The 23,481-nt window shown below is 43.5% G+C and overlaps 1 protein-coding gene across 8 annotated transcripts in view; it reads left to right on the top strand.

The window, feature by feature from the left end:
* The window catches only part of TACC2 (transforming acidic coiled-coil containing protein 2), a 127,719-nt gene that overhangs the window by 79,202 nt on the left and 25,036 nt on the right, over positions 1-23,481 (top strand). For 4 of the 8 annotated variants that reach the window (XM_061458578.1, XM_061458583.1, XM_061458581.1 and 1 more), the window contains exons 6-10: positions 6,923-7,077; positions 12,582-13,902; positions 17,276-17,311; positions 18,775-18,835; positions 19,882-20,089. In XM_061458578.1, coding sequence (XP_061314562.1) covers positions 6,923-7,077; positions 12,582-13,902; positions 17,276-17,311; positions 18,775-18,835; positions 19,882-20,089 — 1,781 coding nt within the window. The remainder of the gene's footprint in view (positions 1-6,922; positions 7,078-12,581; positions 13,903-17,275; positions 17,312-18,774; positions 18,836-19,881; positions 20,090-23,481) is intronic. The other 4 variants (XM_061458585.1, XM_061458582.1, XM_061458579.1 and 1 more) reach the window with 2 other exon arrangements.

Genomic DNA, 23,481 nt, shown 5'->3' with positions numbered 1-23,481 from the left:
AAGCTCTTCCCTGTGAGGGTGCTGAGGCGCTGGCACAGGGTGCCCAGAGAAGCTGTGGCTGCCCCATCCCTGGCAGTGTTCAAGGCCAGGTTGGACACAGGGGCTTGGAGCAAGCTGCTCTAGTGGAAGGTGTCCCTGCCCGTGGCAGGGGTTGGAGCTGGATGAGCTTTAAGGTCCCTTCCAACTCCAACCAGGCTGGGATTCTGTGAATCTAATTAGTGGATAGAGTTTCTTAGCACCATTGAGAAGGATGAGCTTATGGAGTGCTCCTGGGCATCAGTGGCAGGTGTGAGAGACCTCAATTACTCTGAGACATACTCCACTTATAAGACAAATGTAACACACTTCTTTCAAAGTGCAAAGCTTGGAAGAATATATACAAATTTAAATACAGGTGGACAGTGGTGTTCACCTTAGCTCTGATGGAGCAAATTCCCCTTAAGCTGCTCTTTATGTCATTACTTGTGATTCTACAACCCCAGCGGGGGGAGAGCTGCTCTTTTGACTCCATTGCCCATTCCCCACTCCCAGTACAGGAAGCTCTTCTCCATAATGCAGTTCCATCTCCTGGCTCCAAAAATTCATACCACATACCCATTCCTCTCCAGACTATCCATATTGCACACCAATAGGTCAGTGCTCCATGAAGTAGCTAGGCATGGGGTGTCCCTGCCCATGGCGGGGGGGGCTGGAACTAGATGATCTTAAGGCCCTTTCCAGCCCTAACTATTCTATGCTCTGGTTGTTTTTCTAAAGCTATATCTAAATAAAACTCTATAGATTTGACTCTGAGTGAAATAACTCCACAAAATCCTGTGGAGGTCCCTCAGCACATACCGCTTCCAGATTTGTTCCCCTGTGTTCCTTCCATAGGAAGCGATGCTGCTGAGCCTCAGCCCTTGTTTCAGAGCCCTGCTCTTACATTAATTTTATATATCAGACCTCCCTTTCATTCCTGTGAAGTAAAACCGGTGTGCACGCTCGCGCTGGTTGTACCGCTGTAGTGTGAATACCAGAAGAACCTGAGACACATAGCAGCGTTGCTGATGCTGCTGACGGCCACAGCTCTGTTGGAAACTACTTCTTAATGAATCAGGTTTCCAAGTGACAACTGGAATGATGACCTCACTCCAGTGGCTAAAGAGGGCAAGCAGTGAGGATGTGCAATGAAGAAATCCCATTCTTGCTCACTGTGCTTCCAGCTGCAGTGACCAAAGGGCAATTTTTCACTCTGAAATCAGGGAGGACATAAAATTATAAGCATCTGGGGCTTACACAGAAGGGCTGTGTAACTTATGAGGCTTTACTTCTGCAAGGCCAGAGGTGAAGAAGAGAAGTCAACCTTAGTGACTCCCTTCTGTATTTCCTCCGGAGATTTATTGAACAGGCTGGGCAAGACCTCAAAGCGTCCAGCTGAGAGTGGGAGTGCTCCCGCTCCACAAGCGGATGCGATGGTGCCAGATTTGTATTGGTCTGGTATCAATCTTGGCTTCTCAGCTCTCCCCTGCTTCTCGACCCCATCTGTGTGGTTACATTTGCTGTTTACTGGCTATCTTTTGAGAGGGGAGGTGAAAGAGATGGATTGAAAGAACATTTTGTACTCTATTGCTACCAACTAATCATTTTGGAGCTTCTACAATCTGTAACTTTTGTGCCTGTTTACAAAGAACAAAGAATACGGATCACAGAATCCTAGGATCCCAGGTTGGAAGGCACCGCAGGGATCATCTGCTCTAACCTTTTTAGGCAAAGTGTGACCTAGACTGGGTGTCCCAGCACTCTGACCACCCAAATCTTCAAAATGTCCAGCTTTGGGGAGGCCACCACTTCCCTAGGGAGGTTATTTTAATGGCTGATTGTTCTCATTGTGAGAAAGTTTCCTCCTGTGGCCAGTAGGGATCTCCCCAGGAGTAACTTGTGCCCATTGCCCCTTATGTTTTCCATGTGACTCCTTGGAAAAGGGAGTCTCCATCTTCTGTGTAGCCACCCTTTAAATACTGGAACGCAGTGATAAGGTCTCCTCTGGGCTGCCTTTTCTCTAGGCTGAACAAACCCAGCTCTCTCAACTTTTCCACATATTGCTTCCCAGTCCTTTGAACCTCTTTGTGGCCCTTCTTTGGCTCTTTCCAGCCTTTCTGCATCTTTTTTGTACAGCGGGGACTAAAACTGAACACAGTATTCCAGCTGTGGCCTGACAAGCACTGAGTACGTGGGATAATGACATCTTTGTCTCTGCTGGTGATGCCCTTGTTGATGTTCCCCAGCTTCCTGTTGGCTTTCTTTGTCGCAGCTGCACACTGTTCACTCCTATGGAGCTTGTGTCTAACCAGGACTTCCAGGTCCCTTCCCACAGAGCTGCTCTCCCCAAGTAGATCCCATCTTGTGCTGCACTCCTGGATTGTGTTAACCCAGGTGTAAGACCTTGCACTGGTTGAACTTCATTAGGTTCTTGTTAGCCCACTCCTACATCCTATCCAGGTCATCCTGCAGGGTGGCTTTCCCTTCCAAAGTATCCACTCCCCCACTCGGCTTGGTATCATCCACAGACTTAATCAGGCTGCATTTGGTAGAATCACAGAATGGTTTAGGTTAGAAAGGACCGTAAGGTCACCTACTTCCAACGCCCCTGCCATGGGCAGGGACACCTCACACTAGACCAGGTTGCTCAAAGCCCTGTCCAGCCTGGCCTTGAACACTGATAGGGATAAAGGGATCTGGATGATTTCATCATCTGGATGATTCCATCATCAGGATTGCTTATGAAGTCATTGAACAGCTTTGGGCCCAATATCTATGTCGGGGGCACAGAGAGGAGGAGAATAGAAAAGATACGCCGCCTTATGAAGGCAAGCTCCTGCTAATTTCCCAAGCTGGCTGAACAGATGCATAAACGTATGTTCCTTCCTGTAGCTTTTACTCCATCACTGGCCCACATACTGGTCCTACAGACTCCGCACTTGCATCCCCATCTCCACAACGTCACGAGCTGGGGCCATCGGATGAGTTCTCCATCTGTAAAACCTACCTTTCCCATCTCATCTTGCTGCATCCTTGGCTGGAACTTCAGAATAATATTCTAGATGATACAAGGGCTCTTCCTTTTGTGAGAGCCCTTGTTATCATCTGCCCACTGCTGGATCAACAGCTGGATCCATGGTGGCTGCTCCTTGCGCAGCTTTGAATTGGTGCCGATTCTCACGGCGTATCACAAGTTGGCAGTGTGGTTTAGCCCATGAACTTTACAACTTTCCTGTTCGGTGTATTCCCTGTACTTCTCAGAGAAAACACATTATGAATAGAACTGGCTCAAATATGTAATTTCCTTTTTACAGGAAATCCTGTTGTTCTGGGAAAAACTTCTCTTGCAGTTTAAAGTAGTCTTAGAAGTAGTCTTCAGAAAATACCCTACGCAAGTGAGACCATCGGTGTTTTCACTAAGGAAATCAGAACACAGGATCTGATTTTTCCAGGATATATGTAACGTAAGCCTTGGAGCGTGGTCCTGGTACGTGCTTCCAGGCTTTATGCTCTCTCCCACATCCCAGGCTATGACAATGTTGGTCTGTTATTGAGCTTCCCTTCTTATTTCTCTGTTAAAGACCGTATTTTGCCAGCACAGTTGCTACACCTAACAAATTCAGCAGTGTTTGGGTTATGGTTAAGGCAGGTCTTACTTGATTACAGTGCTGCTTATAGTGGGGTGCTGCTGAAAATTAGGAGTGTTTAATCAGAGTCTTTTGGGAATTATTAAATATTAGCAAAACAAAGCCTTGTGCTGGAGCTCAGGCACCACAACTCTCTGGGCATGGACTCAGGAGGTTCTCCAGAGGGGAAGCTCATACAGTGAGCAGAAAAGAGCAGACGTTTCTCTTTACTTCAAATGCTTATGCCCAACTCAAGCAAAAAAAGAGAGCAAGCAAAGGTAGCTTGTTTAAAAGGGAGATAAACGTGTGCAGAGTCTTTCCATCCTTTGAATAAAGGAGGACTGCTCTATCAAGGCGGTTTAACGAAGCAGTTACAAATAGGAATAGGACATGAAAACAGAGGTTTTTTCCCTTTCCCTTATATTTCATACATTTAGATATTTACTGTGAGTAACCTCTGCTATATACAGGCAGGTTGGAACAAAGGAGTCTAAACATTATTGGTTTAGTATTACAGAGCAACACTCTGAGTTCAAAATGAAGAGAGTAAAACATTAACTAAGGATAGCACAATGAAGCCTTATGTGAAAGCCTGAGCGGTATGAATTACCTTTTGTTTTGTTGGTTTAGATGGTAACTTTCTAGGTTTATTTTTATGACACAAGAAACATTTCTCTACTGGGAAAATATCACACAACCCCAGTTCTCTTTGATTATCCAACTTAGAGGTTTCCTGCGCCAGCTCTGGAAAGAGGAGAAAGCATTATTTTGTTGAATACCTGCTGTGCAGCTTTATTTACAGAAGCTTTTTGTTTGCAGCTATTCTTAACTTAAAATATATAGAGTTTCAAACACAGTGCATCTTTGGAAGGATATAATGTAAAATGCTGCAGGCTGCTTCTTCCAATGTGACTGTTCTGGGGCCTGCTGAATGTTATGGTTGAAACAATGACACAAAGACAGTATTTTGAGGAGCTGCAGCAACAGATGTAATCGAAAGCTAGACATGCTATTTTTGAACAGGTCCCACAGTGACACAGAACCCCAGACTGGTTTGGGTTGGAAGGGACCTCAAAGCTCACCCAGTTCCAACCCCTGCCACGGGCAGGGACACCTTCCACTAGAGCAGCTTGCTCCAAGCCCCTGTGTCCAACCTGGCCTTGAGCACTGCCAGGGAAGGGGCAGCCACAGCTTCTCTGGGCACCTCGTGCCAGCGCCTCAGCACCCTCACAGGGAAGAGCTTCTTCCTTATATCCAACCTAAATCCCCCCTGTTTCAGTTTGAACCCATCACCCCTTGTCCTATCGCTACAGTCCTTGATGAAGAGTCCCTCTCTAGCATCCTTGTAGCCCCTCTCAGGGATTGAAGCTGCTCTGAGATCTCCACGCATCTTCTGTTCTCCAGGCTGAACAGCCCCAGCTTTTTCAGCCTCCCTTCATACAGGAGGTACTTTGGCATAAGTTTGCTGAGAAGAAAAGCCCCCAGTGTCCCCAAGTAAAGCAAATATCCAAAGCTATTTGCTGGTAGGAATCCTTCTGCTTTGTACAGGGCTCAGTGCTGGGCTGCAGTGTGTGCCCTGATGGTGTGTGAAGAGGTGGGAGCTCTCACTGGGATTTTGCAGAGGCAGCAGTGAGAATCACGTCCACTGTGCTCCTCAAGCTGTCAGGGATGACACCAGGGTCTTTTCTTCCCCAGCTCACCACATGCTTTGTGCTAAGGTCGATTTAGGCAAATGTAACCGAATGCAAAACCCTGTACTTGTGCTTCTGCTGCTTAAAATAACCATGAGCTTCAGGAAACCAGAGTCTGTCAGCTCAGAGTTATCTTTTAACTCGAACAGAAGGAGAGGAGTCCTTGACTCAGGATGGCTCAGGCAGCGCTGCTGGGGGATGAAATGGCTTTTCATTTCATGGCAGACTTTGTCCCCATTGTGCTGGGGCAGTGGAGACTTGCAGCCATGCACAGAATTGCTGGAAATAAGCAAATCAGTCCTGTCCTTTGGGAAACTGCCATATTCAATTCACTCTGTTACACACCTGTAGTAAAAGTCTGCACCCAGTCGACAAGCTGATTGAATGTATACTCAATATATGTTCAGTTCGTATTGAATATGACACCATTGTTACTGCACTGCTTGCTCCCAAAAATAGGCTTCGAGAAGAAATGTTTAAAAGCTAAAATTTGGTCTCAGTTTCATTTAAGAACAAATAAGATCAATAGTTTTCTTCTGTGTGAGGGTGCTGAGGCGCTGGCACAGGGTGCCCAGAGAAGCTGTGGCTGCCGCATCCCTGGCAGTGTTCAAGGCCAGGTTGGACACAGGGGCTTGGAGCAAGCTGCTCTAGTGGAAGGTGTCCCTGCCCGTGGCAGGGGTTGGAGCTGGATGAGCTTTAAGGTCCCTTCCAACCCAAACTGTTGTATGATTCTATGATTTTCAGATGTAAAAGTACATTTTCTAACACTGATCTCCAGTAAGAGTAAATGCTTTGTGCTTGTATGGTTTAAATGTTCACTTAATGTTTAGGTTCCCCTTCGTTCTGTATAGTTGCTTCCTCTCAGCCTTGCATTTCATTTGAATGGCTCCATTTTCTGTGCTGCTGTTTCCTTGCTGGGTTTTCACCAACCTATTGTGGTCCCTATGGGGTTTGTGCCTTTGTGAGCACACAGTGCTACAAAAGGATTATTGATAATACCAGGACTCTGTGCATTTTACAGGTTGTCTCACCTTGTGTAACAAAGCCATACAATTACTGTTTGAAAAGGGCCAGGGTAGAATTCTGCTAAAAATAGAATGCAGTATTTCCATGGGGAAGAATGCACAAGGATTTGCTGCACCTCAGGTATCTCCGTGTTTGCTTTCTCACCTGTAGGAGCGCACACAGAAATGAGATGCTATTTTGGATGAGGGTTTTGATGAACCTGTGAAATTCTCTTCTTTTTGTGCCAAGGGAAGTTGTAGACGCTACCACAGGGCAGTCAGTGGTGGTGTCTGTGTGGTTGAGCCACCTTCACACTGGAAATCGGGCTTGCAGAACAGATTTATTTCCAAGTGGGTGTTCCCTTTTGTAACACAAAGTGACATAAATACTGGTATATGAGGAAGATGACAGCCATGATACCCGGCTCTGGAAGCCATACTGCAATGGGAAATCTCCTTTGGGAAATGCAGAGCTAGCCTTATAGCTGAGGTCTGTGCCATCCACTCGAAAGCCCTGCCCTTGTAAGCGTGATGAACGTTCATCTTCACCCTGCTCACGCGTCTCTCCTTTGACTTTCCCCAGGAGCTCTGACTCTGAAGAAGCATTTGAGACCCCGGAGTCCACTACACCGGTAAAGGCACCACCGTCACCTCCACAGCCACCCCCTGAAGCAGCAGCAATTGTAGCTGACATAGCAGAACAAGAACTCAAACCCCAGCTGCCCTTGGAAGACACAGGTAAAGAGCGTGTAGTGTATGGGACAGGTTACTGAGGTGGGTGAAGATGCAGGGAGGTGTTTGTGCGAGCACAGGCAAAGAACTGATGCTGATAAAGTATCTTCTAGAGGATTAGTTAGCGTATGCTGGGCATTATCCATGCTGTGAGGAACAACCCTGTCACCTCCTGGGATAAAGAATCTCTCCATTTGGCAAGTATTAAGGAAAAGGGGCACTTTGTAGAAACATATTTCTTCCTTTTGAATCACATTTCAGTCCATAGGATCTTTACAGAGTCAGATGAGTAGAAAAAGGAGGTATGAGCTACAGATGGAGGTATCTGGGTGAGCACTGTTAACTAGAACAGTTAATAATGTCATTTTCAAATGCATTGTCACCTGAAGCAGAAGATGAACAAAAAGCCCATTGGAATGATAGAAATATTGATATTAGATTTATAGGAGGAACATGGGAGTATGTGTGAATATGCATATAATATATGTACATAAAATGGGTCCACGCTGGGAAAATGACCTTTCAAATGTGAATATCATGTTTAAAACCCCAAAGAAATCCTTTCCCAAAAAAGTATTCTTTGTTCTCCAAATTGAGTAATGGAATATGAGGGAGTAGAAGGCACTCCCTTAGCCCAAAACAGCTTTGTTTGGGCTGTCAGATGACAGCTCAGCAGTTTAACATCGAGTTCCCCATTGTGCTGTCTTCTCTCCTATCCGAAAGTCAAGGATCACCTGGCTAAATCCTATAAAGGTAATTTTCCTCCCAGCAGACTGAAGCTTGCTTGTATTTCATTTGGGATGATGTACAGCACTCCCAGGTCGCGTTTTAATGCTTCCATTTCCACTCCAGAAGCAGCTTGTGCTTAGCAGAAGGCAGAGCAATGTCCAGGGCTGGTGTGTGTGTACTATAAAGGCTGTCCAGCTTTGATTGAAACCTTCAGGACAAACGAGTGTTGCAAGTGTCTCGAGCCACCTAAAGCATCTCTGGGAGTTATGCATTAAGGAATTCTCTTTAAGAGCCTGATTTATGAGACAAGTTTATAAGAAGCTGGAAAGATCTTCAACAAGCTGGCTCCACAAAACAGGCATTAAATACTGGGGCATCCTGACACTTCCTTCTTGCTCCTACAGTTCCCTCTTCATTGCATCAGCATTTCTCATTCTCCATCTTCTTTCCCTTTCCTAATCTTTTGCAATCTAATGATCACAAAATAAGTGCTGAGAGAACAAAAGAGCACATATGCTAAACAGGACTGGAGTGTGGTTTTAATTACTGCAATAGATTATCCTTAAACCCTTGATTACACATGTGCTTCCCTGGCACACGTACTTCTTGTCTCGCTTCATCCCATATCTCCCCTCCTTTCTTTGACATATTTCTGGGCGAAGGTAGGGAACTGAATGTATCTGTTCTTAGCTGATGTGAGCTATACTGAAGGGCACTGCTTGGCAGAGATGAAAACATTTCACTTGCAAATAAGGTATGTCCATGGGAGGCCAATTGCCACAAACTGAGCTATGTTCAGCATTGCAAAATGCAGTTATACAGCAGGGTGATTTGAAGGGAAGAATACGGAAGGAATTCAGCTGCAGGGGGGCAACACAAAGCATTCATTTGGGAAATATTGGGAAGAAATGACTGATACTAAGACTACAGCTTAGGTGTTTGCATGCTTCCTCAAGGAAAGAATTAAGCAGTTTCTGCTTTATAAGCTGCTGGAGTGACAGTTATCTTGTAGTTTATTTACTTCATAGGTTATGCGTGTGGCTGCACACAGAGAGAATAAGTCCCCTCCTTGGGCTTATGGGTAGTGGAAGTAAAGCTCCTCATTGATACCATACAGCTAAATAAATAGGGTTCAATAAAAGAGGAGTAATGAATATGGGCAACTGGAGAGCCTGGCACACCCAGGGAGAGGCAGGGATGTCCAGCTGGGTTTCTGGTTCACCAGCTACATGGCTCTGTCTTCTGCATGAGGCTGGTGACAGAGAGTGTGTTTGGGTGGAAGGAGGGACCATAGGAAGTGTTTAAAGGGTTGTTTCATCTATATCTGATAATAATTACTCATGCAGACGGCTGCAGTTGTGCTGCGTGATATCATTAACGCAGCAGCTGGACCCCACTCCTGGAAAGCCAAGAGAAGAGTTTTTCATTAGGTTGCCTTCAACACGGGCTTAGTAAATCTGATGAAAGGGAAATACAGCTCAGCTCATCCTGGGCTTGTGCCAGCTCCTAGTGGGGTAAAACCTGCTGCATGGCTCCAGTCCAGCAGCAGCAGAGCAGGAGAGGGGACTTGGTCTGTAGGCAAGTCTGGAGGGGAAGATGAGTAACAGAGAATATATGGAAGCTGCCTCTGAACCCCAAAAAGTGTCACTAGTGCCTTCCATTCCTTCATAACTTGTTTGTTTGTTGTGGGGGATGTGGGTTATATTCTTGAGACAAATGATTTTGAGTTTTTTTTAAGTATTATTAATATTTTGGTGGTATTTTTAAACTATCATTGTTTATCAGGTTCTCATAGCGGTCTCTTCTGTCCCTTGTTCCAGCTATCTGAGCACCAGAAAGTGCCCCATGCCCTTCCTCCCAAATATTCCCTGTTTCTAGCCAGGAATTCCTGCCTAGACAGGGGCATCTCTTCTGCCCCTTTGCCCCCAGCACCTTATCCAATTGATTAATGAATTCAGGTTGTATACACAGGGAAGATGTGAGAGCTGGAGTCCCCTCTATGCATTACAGCCTGCTAGTCAGGATATAGGGGACTATATTCAGTCCTTCTTGTGCCAGTGAAAATGAGGTCAGGCTTTCCAATAGAGAGAGATGATGATCCAGACATAAACAAAGTGATTTTTTGGTATGGAAAACTTTCGTCAGTGTTTATGTTCTTGAAACCTGACAGAGAAGAATTGAAAATAACCTTTATATGGCAGTTTTCTTTCAGAATAAATGACAAAAGTATTTTTAAAGGAGTGCTTTACAAAGCACTACTAAATGATTTTGTAAATTCAGAAGCTTCTCTTGACAGGCTGAGAGAGCTGGGCTGGTTCGGCCTGGAGAAGAGAAGGCTCCTTTAGGGGAGACCTCGGAGCAGCTTCCATTTTCAAGCCTCTTGGATTTCCCCTTGTCTTAGAGATACTTGAACAATATCTCGGCACTCCACCATTAAGGGAATTTATTTTAATTTAAAGACAAAAATGTTTTTAAATAGCTCAAAAACTGTGATGTAAAAGGACAAAAACTGCTTTGGTTTATTTGATTTTACTTTGTTTAAATGCGTGTTTGTAGTGACTTTGAGCCAGGGGCCTCAATCCTGTTGGGGCCTTTGGTGTGCACTGGAATGAAACCAACGAGTAATTGCAGGCAAGTTCTTGTTCAGATCCCCCTTTCATTTCATGCTGACCTACTTTGTACTCCCGATGTGTTAGAGCTATACCAGTGTTTATTGTCATGTACTCCCGTCAAACACCTTCCATTCCCATTTCATTGTACAATGTAAGATTATCCTAATGCTGGAGTTTTATGACACTCTTTGAGCAGTCCCCTTAGTAGAAGACCTTTCAGTGTCAGAAAGTGATGTGTGTGGGAAGTGAGCACCAGCTCAGCTGGCAAATCAAGTCTAATTAATGGCCTCCCAGCCTGGGCTAAACCCAAGCCTGACCCAGCGGTAATTAAGGAGAAAAAGAAACTCTCATGAAGTCCTGCCACATTTCTGGCATTCATTTAGCAGAAAAAACCACATTAAAAGATCATTTTAATTGATGTGACTTAGTAAACTTCCACGGTCTTAAAAGAGAAATTGTGTAGCTGTCATCCTTTGACAGCCTCTGCAAATACATCCAGCCGCTTGAAGGTGTTGCTTTGGGAATTGTGTCCGATTTCCTGAAGTCCTCTCTGTCCTCTACATCCATAAATAATAATCCTTGCAATCTCTATGGAGACATAATTTCTTCTGAAACAAAGGAAAAACATGGTTTCTTTCCTGTTCTTAATCCATTCATAGCTTCTGACTAAAATCATTGATTGTCTGTAAAGCTTTTATGAGCAATGTTGATGAAGATAGCTGGGCAAAAGGGGAATTCTTCTGCAAAACATGTCAGAACTGGAAAGAAAAAGATGCATAGACAATTCCCTGAAATCATTTAAGGATGAGCAAAACACTCAGTTTTGTTTGACTGATTTTCTTTATAATTGCATAATTTATAAAAATGACAACATGAAGAATGCTGTGTTGCTTCAATAGGAAACAGGGGGGCATTTTGCTCCAGGGTGTATGAGTAAGAGCTCAGGGGAGCTGGCTTGAGCTCTCCAGCTGGAACTATGAGCTAGAGAGAGATTTCCAACCTCTCTTATACTCTGACTGGGTCACACACAAAGACACAGATGACTCTGTGACGTTCAGGTAGTAGCAGTGACAGCAGGAGGAAACCACGTTCAGGGCTTATAAAACACTTGAGCAATCAACTTTAATGAGCTGGAAGGCAGCAAAGACCATCATCGTAATCCTTTCCTACCTGTCTATTTTCTGTTACTTTTTTATATGCATTGTCTCTTTTTCTACTTTTTCCAATATGCTCCAAGTCAGGAGTCTCCTATAAATAATTTTGTGCTTCCATTCAACAAGCAAACCTTTAATTACAATGAAAAGCTGCTTGGATTAACAGTTTCAGCATGTAATTCCCTCTATAAAAATTTCCTTTCGTCAGTGAGTTAGAACTACACTTGGAGAAATCTGTTATAAATATCTGGAGGGAGCTTCCTGTGGTCTTCTTAAAGGAAGATTTTAAATTGAGACTATTTCTACAGTACTAATTGACTAAAAAAAAAGTCTAATTGACTTTTTTTACCTTTACCATCATTTCTTTTATGTGAAGTTCTTAATGAGTCATGTCTCATTATGAGCTTGGAATGATGAGGGCTAAGTAGAGTGTATTGACTCCTTGGGAGCAGCACTGATGGATTGTGGAGAGGAAGCCATGTTCCTCTGGGAAAACTGGTAAAAATAGCACATGGGAAACAAACCTTAAGGTCAACATGTAGTTGCTGAAGCACCCATCGATTTATGGGGAGCATACTGCATTAGAGCTCTGACACAGTTGTGAGAACTCTTTGTAATAGCAGAAAATGCAAGTAATAAATTGCTTGATATTATTTTTTTCTGGTATTTGGCATGTTTAGCATGTTATGGTAATCCCCATCTCTTTAACTAATTGATAATTAGTTTAGCAGAGGTGCTGTAGAGGCTGTTGCAAATGCATATTTTGTGTTTCCATGAAACTTGCCTTGAGTCCTTTTCTGGGGAGAACAGAACCATTTTTTCCCTTCATCTAGTTCATATGTTGGAAACGTCCCTTTAGTTTGTGTGTCCTTTAATAATTGCTTAGTCCATTTGTATGATTTTAACCCTTTTTTCCCCTTTTACTTGTAGGAATATTAGATTTGAGTAAAACTCACTAAGTTCTAGTTTAAAAAAAGTGTTTAAAAATCACTGAGTTTTCTGTTTGTTCCCACAGGATCATGTTCAGAAGCTGTACCTGTAACTGATGTGTCACACAGCGAACCAGTTGAAGAAAGCCCTTTCCGGCCCCCTTCCCACTCTTTTTCCACCGTCTTTGACGAGGACAAGCCAATAGCCAGCAGTGGAACTTACAACTTGGACTTCGATAACATTGAGTTGGTTGATTCTCTCCATGCCTTAGGACCGAGCTCTCCAGAATCAAAGAATCGTGACCCCAAAGCAAATGTGCGAAGAAAATCCACTGATTCACTCCCAGTTTCCAAATCTACGTTGTCTCGATCTCTTAGCTTGCAAGCGAGTGATTTTGATGGAGCATCTTATCTTGGCAACAGTGAGACATTAGCACCGGCAGCGGATGTGTATGGTACTGGTTCAAGCAGTGCTTCTAGTACTCTTAAGAGAACAAAGAAATCCAGACCGGCTTCCTTAAAAAAGAAGCAGCCAGCCAAAAAACCTCTGGATGCTCCACTGGTGAAGGAAACGCCTCAAGAACCACCTGACCTTGGCCAAGCTGATTGCGACCCAGGTGAGGATAAAACAGCATCTGAAGCTAAGGCTGATTCAGTAAGGCCTGAATGTACTGAACCTTCTAAAATCTCTGCTGAGAAACAGGAGGCCCCGCCTGTGCCTGAAGGATCCCACCCTTTGGATCCAGACAGTTTGGAAGGGATTAGTGCATTTAGCACTGGAGGCAGCAAGGTACAAAACTCTCCCCCTGCCAATAAGAAACCACTACCTCTTACAACGGCACCGGAGGCTGAGGAGGTGACTCCACCAGACACTGGAGGACAAGAAGACCCTCCAGTCAAAGGTGTTGCGGTGAGGCTGGAGTTTGATTACTCTGAAGAGAAAGGGGTGAGTGAAGACCAGCAGGAGAGTACTCCTCCTCCCAAAAAAGCAGGTAAAAAGCCTGGTGCTAAAATGCCACTAAGGAGGCCAAAGACTAAAAAGTCAGTGGAAAAGCTTGACAATGCTCCTACCACACCAACTAAGTCACCCACTGATCCAAACGAAATCCCTATCACAAAAGGCTCTTACACTTTTGATATTGACAAGTGGGATGATCCCAATTTTAACCCTTTCTCATCTAGTACAAAAATGCAAGAATCACCCAAACTGCCTCAGCAAACGTACAGTTTTGAGCCAGACATGTGCGAGGACTCTATTGACCCTTTCAAGTCTTCTTCTAAGATAGCCAGCTCGCCCTCTAAATCTCCAGCTTCCTTTGAGATACCAGCCAGTGCCAATGAAACAAATGGAACAGAAGGAGACAACTTGAATAAACCTGCGAAAAAGAAGAAGACACCATTAAAAACGTAAGTTAAAGGGTGCTCTTATTTCTAGATTAGAAGAAGCATATTCCTCCCCCATGGCAGGGGGATTGGAACTGGATGATAGAATCATAGAATAGTTAGGGTTGGAAAGGACCTTAAGATCATCCAGTTCCAACCCCCCTGCCATGGGCAGGGACACCTCACACTAAACCATGGCACCCAAGGCTCTGTCCAACCTGACCTTGAACACTGCCAGGGATGGAGCATTCACAGCTTCCCTGGGCAACCCATTCCAGTGCCTCACCACCCTAACAGGAAAGAATTTCCTCCTTATATCCAACCTAAACTTCCCCTGTTTAAATTTTAACCCGTTACCCCTTGTCCCGACACTACAGTCCCTAATAAAGAGTCCCTCCTCAGCATTCCTATAGGCCTCCTTCAGATACTGGAAGGCTGCTCTGAGGTCTTAAGGTCCTTTCCAACCCTAACTATTCTGTGATTCTATGTAGAACATGACCTCCCTTACAGAGTGAGGTGAAGATTATTCAGTTGTTTCTGAGCAGCTTGCTGACCTCTAGGCTTCTAATTCACCTCTCTTGCCAGATTTGAGGAAGCTTGTGCCATTTTTAACTTTCTAGGGGCATTTCTGACTTAGGGGAAGTATAGACCACAGTATGGTTGAGTTGGTTTTTGTGGAAGAAGCTTGTTTTTTGTGATTTTTTGCTTCATTAGGTTGGATATAAGGAAGAAATTCTTTCCTGTTGGGGTGGTGAGGCACTGGAATGGGTTGCCCAAGGAAGTTGTGAATGCTCCATCCCTGGCAGTGTTCAAGGCCAGGTTGGACAAAGCCTTGGGTGCCATGGTTTAGTGTGAGGTGTCCATGCCCATGGCAGGGGGGTTGGAACTGGATGATCTTAAGGTCCTTTACAACCCTGACTATTCTATGATTATATGATTTTCAGGTATGCCTGAAATTTAGTGGACGTTAAGGCAGGAATTGAGACGCATTCTAGGCTGACATGTTTTTCAAGCCTCCACTCCAAGCTAGCTTGCTCCAAACCAAAAGGACTTCAAAGTCTGCCTGCAAGAAAGGAGCAATTTGAATCTGACTGGGCAAGAGCAGAGGGAGAGAGGGGAATTTTGGTATCACCAGGTCCTCAAGTCTGATACTTGCAGGCAGCCAAAGTCTCCTTGTGCCTTCCAGTAGTTGCAGCGGAGTTGATAGACCCTCAGTGTAAACTTCTTACGTCCCCCTATCATCTGTGAACATTAGAATGAATTCCAAGTTGTTAATTTTAGGGGAAACATGAGTTTTTACAAAAGGCTTGCTGAAACACATTTATCCTTGGGAGAACTCTGTTCTACAGAGCTCACTGCTGGGCTTTATTGTGGTGGAAGAAGTGAAATCACCCTAGAGCAGGGCTCGCAAGGTCTTAGATCAGGGGGCTTGTAGGGATTCCCAGCCCTTCCGTGGGACTGCTTTCACTGCATCATGTTGTGTGTCTGCTCACTGCAGCCCCGTAACCTACTTCTACAAGTGGTTTCTCAAAGGGAGAGAATTTGCATATTAATACACGGGGCAGCCTGCAGCCATAATATGTTCTAGAGGAAAATTACCCTAAAGCATGTTGGGGGATGCCAGGGGAAGCAGTGGCTTTTATTTGTTTTTGCCTCTCTCTGGTATCTCTTCTCCTTCAAAACGGGCCTCAGCATTTCTTCTCTGGGAGGGTCCAGTGCAGGATAACACCATGTCAGGCAAGGAGATGGGGTGTAAAACCCTTGGCAATGCTCCCATGTGGGACAGGAGAGAGAAGCCACTGCAAACCACTTGAGATCCAGGGGGCAGAAAGGAAGGTGTTTGAATTAGGAAATGGAACTGTGATACACCAGGACTCCTAAACCCTGATTAAGGGAATTTAAAACCTAATTTTGCAAAGCCAGGGGTTTTTATTAGTACCGTTGGGAGGTGCAGAAAGAAAACCCTGCGGACCAGTTTGAAAATCTGTGTCTCATATGGAAATACAGCAATTTTTGGATTAGAGCTATAGGAGGCAAAGAAGCCAGGCATAAATAATGAGAACAGCAATGCTAAGTTTGTACTATTTGGACTCTGCTAGGCCTTACCTGTGTTAAATCAAGACAAATAACCAGGTTTTATTCTTGAATGCAACCTGCAGCAGTCTAACCATTGACCTCCGTGTGAAAAGATGAGGTTTTTAGAAGAGAACAGCTCGACACAAATTACTCTGTAGCTGTATACCTAAGTGCTGAGCTGCTCTGAGACAGATCATGTTGCTCAGATGATTCTGAACAAAGAGCAGCTGATGCCTCCTGAGCGCTTGTTTATAGTGAAGGGTAAAAATAGTGACTTGTATAGACATTGCTCTCAAAGCTGCTGGATGACCGGAGGCTGTGTTTAGAAACACAAGGTGCCAACTTTCAAGAGCTTTGCACGTGAGAAGAACTGGACAGAAGCTGCCAAGCTTATAAGTAGAAGAAACCTTTTCTTTGCCTTAACTGTTTGACAAGGTTTGCTTCTGGTTTTGAGGCAATCCATTTGTTCTGTCACAACACACCGTTAGGATTGAGTGAGAGCTAAAATAGATGAGATTTAAAGAAAATTAAAGAAATTTTTATAAGAGCAAGTAGGGGCAGGCCAAGGGGAATGGCTTTAACCTGCCAGAGGGGAGACTGAGATGAGCTCTGAGGCAGAAGCTCTTCCCTGTGAGGGTGCTGAGGTGCTGGCACAGGGTGCCCAGAGAAGCTGTGGCTGCCCCATCCCTGGCAGTGTTCAAGGCCAGGTTGGACACAGGGGCTTGGAGCAAGCTGCTCTAGTGGAAGGTGTCCCTGCCCATGGCAAGGGTTGGAACTGGATGAGCTTTAAGGCCCCTTCCAACACAAACCAGGCTGGAATTCTATGATTCTATGAAATGTACATGATTTGAAGTGGTCAAGTAGCTTTCTCTGTACTGTCATAACAAATCAGCAAGCATGAAGAAACCCTTGCCTAACTTATGTTCTTTCCTTAAGCTTAGCTACCATTGAAAAATAGTTCTACATCCCTTATAGCAAATACTGTGGTTTGAAATGAAAGCAGGTGGCTTCCATCAGGGAAGGCAGGGATGGTTAGCATGTTGAAAGGAACTTGGAGGCGACAGCATTGAATAATGTGCTTTGTAAGATGAAAGCGGGTCAAAAGTGTAACATTGAATTTGGGAACAATGAAAGACTTGAATGTTGTTTTTTTTTTCTCCCCATGTATTTCACAATAAAAGTAGAGGTTAAGGTTGTACAGGTAGAAAATATGCATGATCAGATTGCCTTAACACATTAACATTAACCAAGTATTTGTAGGTTTATCTTTTTTGTCAGTTCCTTCTGTCTGTCTCTCTTTTCTTTGTCTTATTTGTCTTAGGATGGTAGAAGATGTGATGTCTGTATGTTCTCTGTTGTAAGTAATTCTAAGCTAACAATTCAAGTTTCCTCTTTGATTTATGGGCTTTTTAATTTTACTTATTTAATTTGCAGCATGATCGGTTGCTATTGAGCATGAAGCTTTTATGTTAACTATTCCTTTTCACTGGCACATGTGAAAGCTGTTTTCAGTAAGATGCCTGGCTGTGAATGATTTTGAGGAAGCTATTGCCTCTTTATCTGTTTGCCTATCAAAGAAGATCTTCTTTTAAGAACAGTATAGATTTTGTATCCTTAGCTAAAATATGATAGTTGTATTTCTACCATTGTACACCACCACTGTACAATTGGTCTCTTGTAAATACTGTATAAAGTGTTTCTCCTGATTAAAGGAATAATACTGAATAACTCTAGCATCAAAACTGGATAATGAGTAGCATTGAACACACCAATATTCCGCTGTCCAATTTATTTTCCCCTTTACATGTGGTATTGATTTACTCTCAGCTGATTGAAACCCGCCATTATCATTTCTAGTGTTGATCTTGCTGTCATTGATCAGGCATGAGCTGGTGGGCAGAATTTTTTGCCACTGCATCTCAGTTCAAACATCAAGTCTTTATCAGTGAGTTTGCTGTGAGATTTTTCTCCCTTTTTCTAGTTAATAACATAAATGTGTCTAAATAACTCTAGCAAAATGCATCAAAAGAAGAAGCAGATAACTCGTTTATTTCCTGGTTAGAAAATATTTTAAGCCAATTGTGAATGAGCATAAAGGCAAAACTCATACGCCAGGATATAATGTATGTTCATTCCTTTTGCCTGATTGAAACCTGTGGGGTTTTGAAGGGCTCCGGTGTCCGTGCTCGCCCTCTGCACGTTGAGCTGTCAAGGAAACTGGAAGCAAAATTGCCATATTTGTTGTTGTATTTGTTTTAAAAACGCTCTGTTTGTGCACATTTGTAATGATAGAGCTTTGCTCTGATCAGAACAGCATCTCCCTCAGCTGGTTTCATGTAGTTCATCTAGAACATACCAATTTTTGTCTCGATGGTTTATGGGATCATTGGTACTTACTGCTCAACTTCACCACAGTTGTATTTCTTAGGTTAAGATGTGTTTTAGACCTAATTTTCAGATGGGAAACTGAAGCAGACAGAAGCTAAATAACTTGCTTAAGGGCGCTGAGGATGTCTGTGCTGGAGCAGGGATTTGAATTGCGATCGAGCAGCAACTCTGTTCTGTAAATGTGTCGGTGCTTAGCATGAAAAATATGGCAATCCTGCTTTTCTCAGCTTCTGGGGAATGGAGGCCTGTTCCAAATGCATGACAAGAATATGTACCTATGGCATGTTTCTCTGTGCTGCTGCTGCCTAATGGATGAGATTTTAAAGCAGATGGGCTTATAGAGGTTGCATTGTCTGTGGCTCTCGTGCTGAGCGTGAAATGACCTGATTCTCGCTGGTGTTACCATATTAACGGTTTTAACTTCATTTTCAGTGATACATTTAGGGTGAAAAAATCGCCAAAAAGATCCCCACTCTCTGATCCTCCTTCTCAGGTAAAGCACTGCCTTATTCTGCTGCGTGTAACATGTGTTCTTGTAGGGGAAATAAAGGGAAACTTGATTTATTTAATTGTAGAATTTTACATTTAATAATAGAAGAAGCTTTTGTAAAGAATGTGAGCATTTTAGTGTCCAAGTATAGCACACTGGGCTATAATCATAAGGAATTAACATTTTAGTCTCTACAAGTGTGTGTGCGATGCATATTAGATCTAATATTTGCTCTGGGAATCCCAGTTAGAGTATTAGTAAATACACTTCAGAAGGCCCTATGTTGTGATAGAGTGATGATATGAATAAATATCTTCAATTGTCTGAAAAACAGGCATAGCTATCTACCCTGGAATTTTTAGATCAGAAAGTAAGAAACTAAATGCATCAAATTGGTGGGCTGGATGGGAAACAGAGATAAACCAAGTGGGCTGATCCACCAGGAACATGTGCTTGGATGGTTTTATTCCTTGTTGTAAACTACCTGCAGGTGGTTTTCTTGGAAGAGAAGTTAACAAAAGCTGTTCTGCCTTACAAAGGCCTCACTGCTTTGATGTGCCACAGCTCCTTCCATGCTGCTGTTCATCTTCCTGTTATCCATCTATCCTGTTATCCTTTTCTTTGTGCTGCTCGGCAGCACAGAAGTGAAGAAAGGGCTTGTGACCTCACAGACCTATGAAGGTTTGCCCCTGTGAGGGAAGCCTAAAAAGTCAGTTTTGGCAGTCAAAGACTTCAGTCATGGGTGATGTGTGCCACTTATGTCAAGTGCCTAACAGCTTTAATCAGCTCTGGTTTCTCTTTCTTCCCTGTTCTCAAGGAGCCTTTGTAATGCAAGTGTGTATCATCAAAGAGTTTAGTTATGCTTGGAAAACTTGCTGCTAGTAGAGTTCCAAATGAAGTACTTGTGTATTTTCTGTTAAGTATTAGATATACAGAGCTGCAGCAAAGAGTATGGAATTAAAAAGATGATTGTGGTCAGGCAAAGGGATTCAGAGAGTTCAACATGTTAATGAAAGATAATAGAATTAATTAGCACTTGTTTTCTGCAGGATCCCACTCCACTGCCTACTCCAGAAACACCTCCCGTCATATCCACAGTGGTGCATGCAACGGATGAGGAGAAGCTGGCATCTTCAGTGACCAGCCAGAAGTGGACCTGCATGACCGTGGACCTGAACACGGATAAGCAGGATTATCCCCAGCCCTCTGATCTGTCTACGTTTGTGAATGAGACCAAGTTCAGCTCTCCTACAGAGGGTATGCTTTATAAAGGACTGTCTGCATCCAGCTGATGCTGTATTTAGTGAGAAGAAGGTTTGGGTTGCTCGAGGATGATGGCATGTACTTTGCTGAATAGAAACTGTATTATTTGGGAACCCTAAAAATTATGCTCTTTGGACCAATCCAGGGAATTTGTCAGTTATGGGGAGCTGAGTGTAAGACCCCAATAGTCTGATCTTGAATTTTCAAGGAAGAACAGAGAGGAAGATCAAAGGAAAACGAAAGGGGTCTTCAGAGAAAGGCTTTCACTTCCTTTGTATGGTTAATTGTAGAATGCTCTGTTCTTCTGCACATGCTGCTTGTCCTCTCTGTGCCTTCACAAGAGACTGTGCTCTGATACTGCTCTCAGTTAGTGCTGTTGGATCCAGAGTCACTGAACTACTGGTTTTGCTTGAGCCTATTCCTCTAACCTGAACAGGAGATGGCCTCAGGAGACAGTCCCACCTTAAAACTCTGCTCAAAGCTTATGTATTGCTTTAAAGCCTTTCACATGCCATCTCTCCTCCAGGTTCCTAGGATCCAGGTATCTGTATGCACAAAAATGCCCAGGATATCCCCTGCATAAGGTAGTTATCATTGACATGCCAGATAAGATTTCCTTCTAAATCAGCTGATCCAGATTTCTCCTGTCGTACCTGCCTATGAGCAGTGGTGAGCTAAAGCTGGAGGTTCCTGTTACGAGAACTGTCATTGCAGGTCTGTGAAATGTGGAAAGAGAGAACTTAGAACTTAAACTTGTGTGTGGCCTTCCTTAGGGTCCCCGGAGGGAATACAGCTTTGCAACATCTGCTCTGCTCCAAGGGCAGCTTTTCAGCTTTGTGGGTGGGAAGAATGTATGACTTCAACTTGGCTGAAACGTTCTTCGTGATCACAATTTATTCCCTGCCCAACCTTTCAACCCATGTCCTAGTCTGCCATTGAAGCTACTTCATGCCATTTTACACTGGGCCTGAGGAGTTTTTGCCTAAGGAAGAAGTGCTAAACTCCTAGGTCAAATGTGTTTGACGTTAAAAGGCAGGGATAATCACAGTGGTTTTAATGGGACCGCATGTGTTCGCATGCACGAGCATGTGTGTTTGTGTAGCCCGGGCTTTGTGGAAATGTGTTACTTATCTGTGTACAGAGAAGTATTTCAGTCTGAATAAATCCATTTGGCTTTGCTGTCAAATCATGACTATTAGATTACAAATTCATTTAGCCTGTATCAAAACCAAAAACAAACAACAAATACTTTTGAGGAAAGTCACCCAGATCTGGGAAGAAAGGAAATGCTATGGAAGGAAATGGAACAAAAGACTAGTGAGAGATACTCTAAGGGAATCATTTTAGCTATCAAAGCAGGTAGAAGAAAGTGAGCAAAGCTCCTAATTAAATGCTAATTGTCTTGTCTCCTGTGTGCTCCATGGTGCAGGCAAGTTTCAGATTACTGCCTAATTATAATCAACAACGCTTCAGCTTTTCCTGTCTCTTACAAATAATAATTCCAACCCCCCCCCCCCCCCCCCCTTCACAGTCTTGCTCCTGAAGCACTGAGAAATCCTTGAGTAATTCCAGGGCTGTTCCTCCGTGCGGGTATTTTTACCCCTCCCAGACACCAGTATGAGTGTTATCCTGTAACCTAACACGGCGTTTACACGGATACAGCCCAACTACTGAGTCAGCCACTCCATCCAGCTCTCATCTGTTGCGTACGCTGCTTGTAACTGCTGCCATTTTCGTGTGGCACAGACCAGAAATAAGCAGTAATTATTATCAGCAAACGCTGATGTAATCTTGCAGCTATTTGTAGGAGGAGTTGGAGGACATCACTTAGTAAGTCTGTTGTATGTATTTCTAAAAGGTAATTATCTTATTCATGGGGTATCCTGGGCATTTGTAATTATGAATGTATAGAGATAACCAGAGATCCTAAGATTTTGGAGGGGAGATAATGTCTTAGAGGAGAAACCTAGGAGAGGAGGTAGAGCCTAATTATGCTGGCAAGTTCTGAGAGCAGTGAGACGAAACAAACCGCGTTTAGCGAGCCGTGTTATTCCCTTTGTTTCTAGCTGAAGTATTTCCATCTGTGCCCTGCTGGGGACTTTTAAACCGGCAAAGTTAAATATGTGTTGTCCCAAAAAAGCAGCTTAGGTTGCAATTGCAAAGCTGCTACCAGCCCTGCAGGTGGTTGGAATGTCTGTGCCAGCAGAGGACAGTGCCGGTACATCTCCTGCCTAATGAGCATACCTGTACCTTCACTCGCCACTTGATCTCTGGGGTTGTAAAGCTGCCCCACATACATTCATAATGCACCTCATTGGGTTTATGTGTAGGTAAATGAAATAGAGAAAGGCAGTTACTAAAGCCTGGATGCTCTTACCTGGTATTTCATGCTTTCTCCTGCAATTCTGCATTTAGTAGGTGGTTTAAATCTCATGGTTTCAGGTTTGGTTTGGCTTTTGCTAGGAAGGAGCTTGTATATGATACCAGAAGGTTGTCTGTCTTTCGTGGCTCCCTGTTACCATCAAAAACATGTGGTGCTAGGAATTTAAACATGAGGAGCGTGCTATTATTGCATTCTCTTCACTTGGATGTTTTACCTCCCATGTGTCAGGTAGTAAGAGTTTGTGGCTGTTCCTCTTCAGTGGTTGTTTGACAAAATGCATAGACTTGTGGAATGTGCTGTAAAAAATATTGAGCGTTGTAACCTCACATTGTGCCCTTTTAAACTTTCTCCTTTTCTTAACAAAAGCAGGTGAGAGATTGTCCCTAGGGTTGGTTTGTCTTTAGAAAGCAAAAGTTTTAATGATGCCTTTCTGATACAAGCCCTACTTTTGAAAAGCTGCCCAAATCTAGCAGAATTTGAGCACTTTTGTCACAAAGTAAATGTTAGTGTGCCATTCACTGGAACTTCTCTACAATGGAAATGAACGCGTACAGTGGTTTATTAACTTAACTCATGGAAGCATTAAATAGAGCATTAGCACAAATCAGTTACGTCTTTAATTTTTAAATTAAGTTGTATTTGATCAAAGTCTTCGCATTTATTTGGGTGCAGGAAGGTCTGCTCTCTTTCCCGTTTCTCTATGTTTTATCCATCTGCCTCTATATCAGCTACTGGGTGACAATGGATTGGAAAGAAACACTGGTTATTCCCTCCAGTGGAATTAGGAGATTAGAAGTAGGGAAGCAATAAAGATTTGCATTCTTATTAGGGTTTAGATTTGGGGTTCTTTGTAAATCTTGCTGCCGTAGGCTTTTCTTTGGAATCTAAAATGTGGAAACAGCCCAGTAAAGCTGTGCTGTTGTCTCACCCCTTCAAGGAGCATGCAGGTATTTTATGTATCTTTGTATCTTAAGCGATACCACAGTAGTTCTTCTTAATTAAG

Source organism: Pezoporus flaviventris, unplaced genomic scaffold (assembly GCF_033815535.1).
Source record: "Pezoporus flaviventris isolate CSIRO_AGI_PZ_B2104156 unplaced genomic scaffold, CSIRO_AGI_Pfla_v1 ptg000029l, whole genome shotgun sequence".
Classification (NCBI taxonomy): Eukaryota; Metazoa; Chordata; class Aves; order Psittaciformes; family Psittacidae; genus Pezoporus; species Pezoporus flaviventris.
This window is presented reverse-complemented; position numbering and strand designations above follow the sequence as displayed.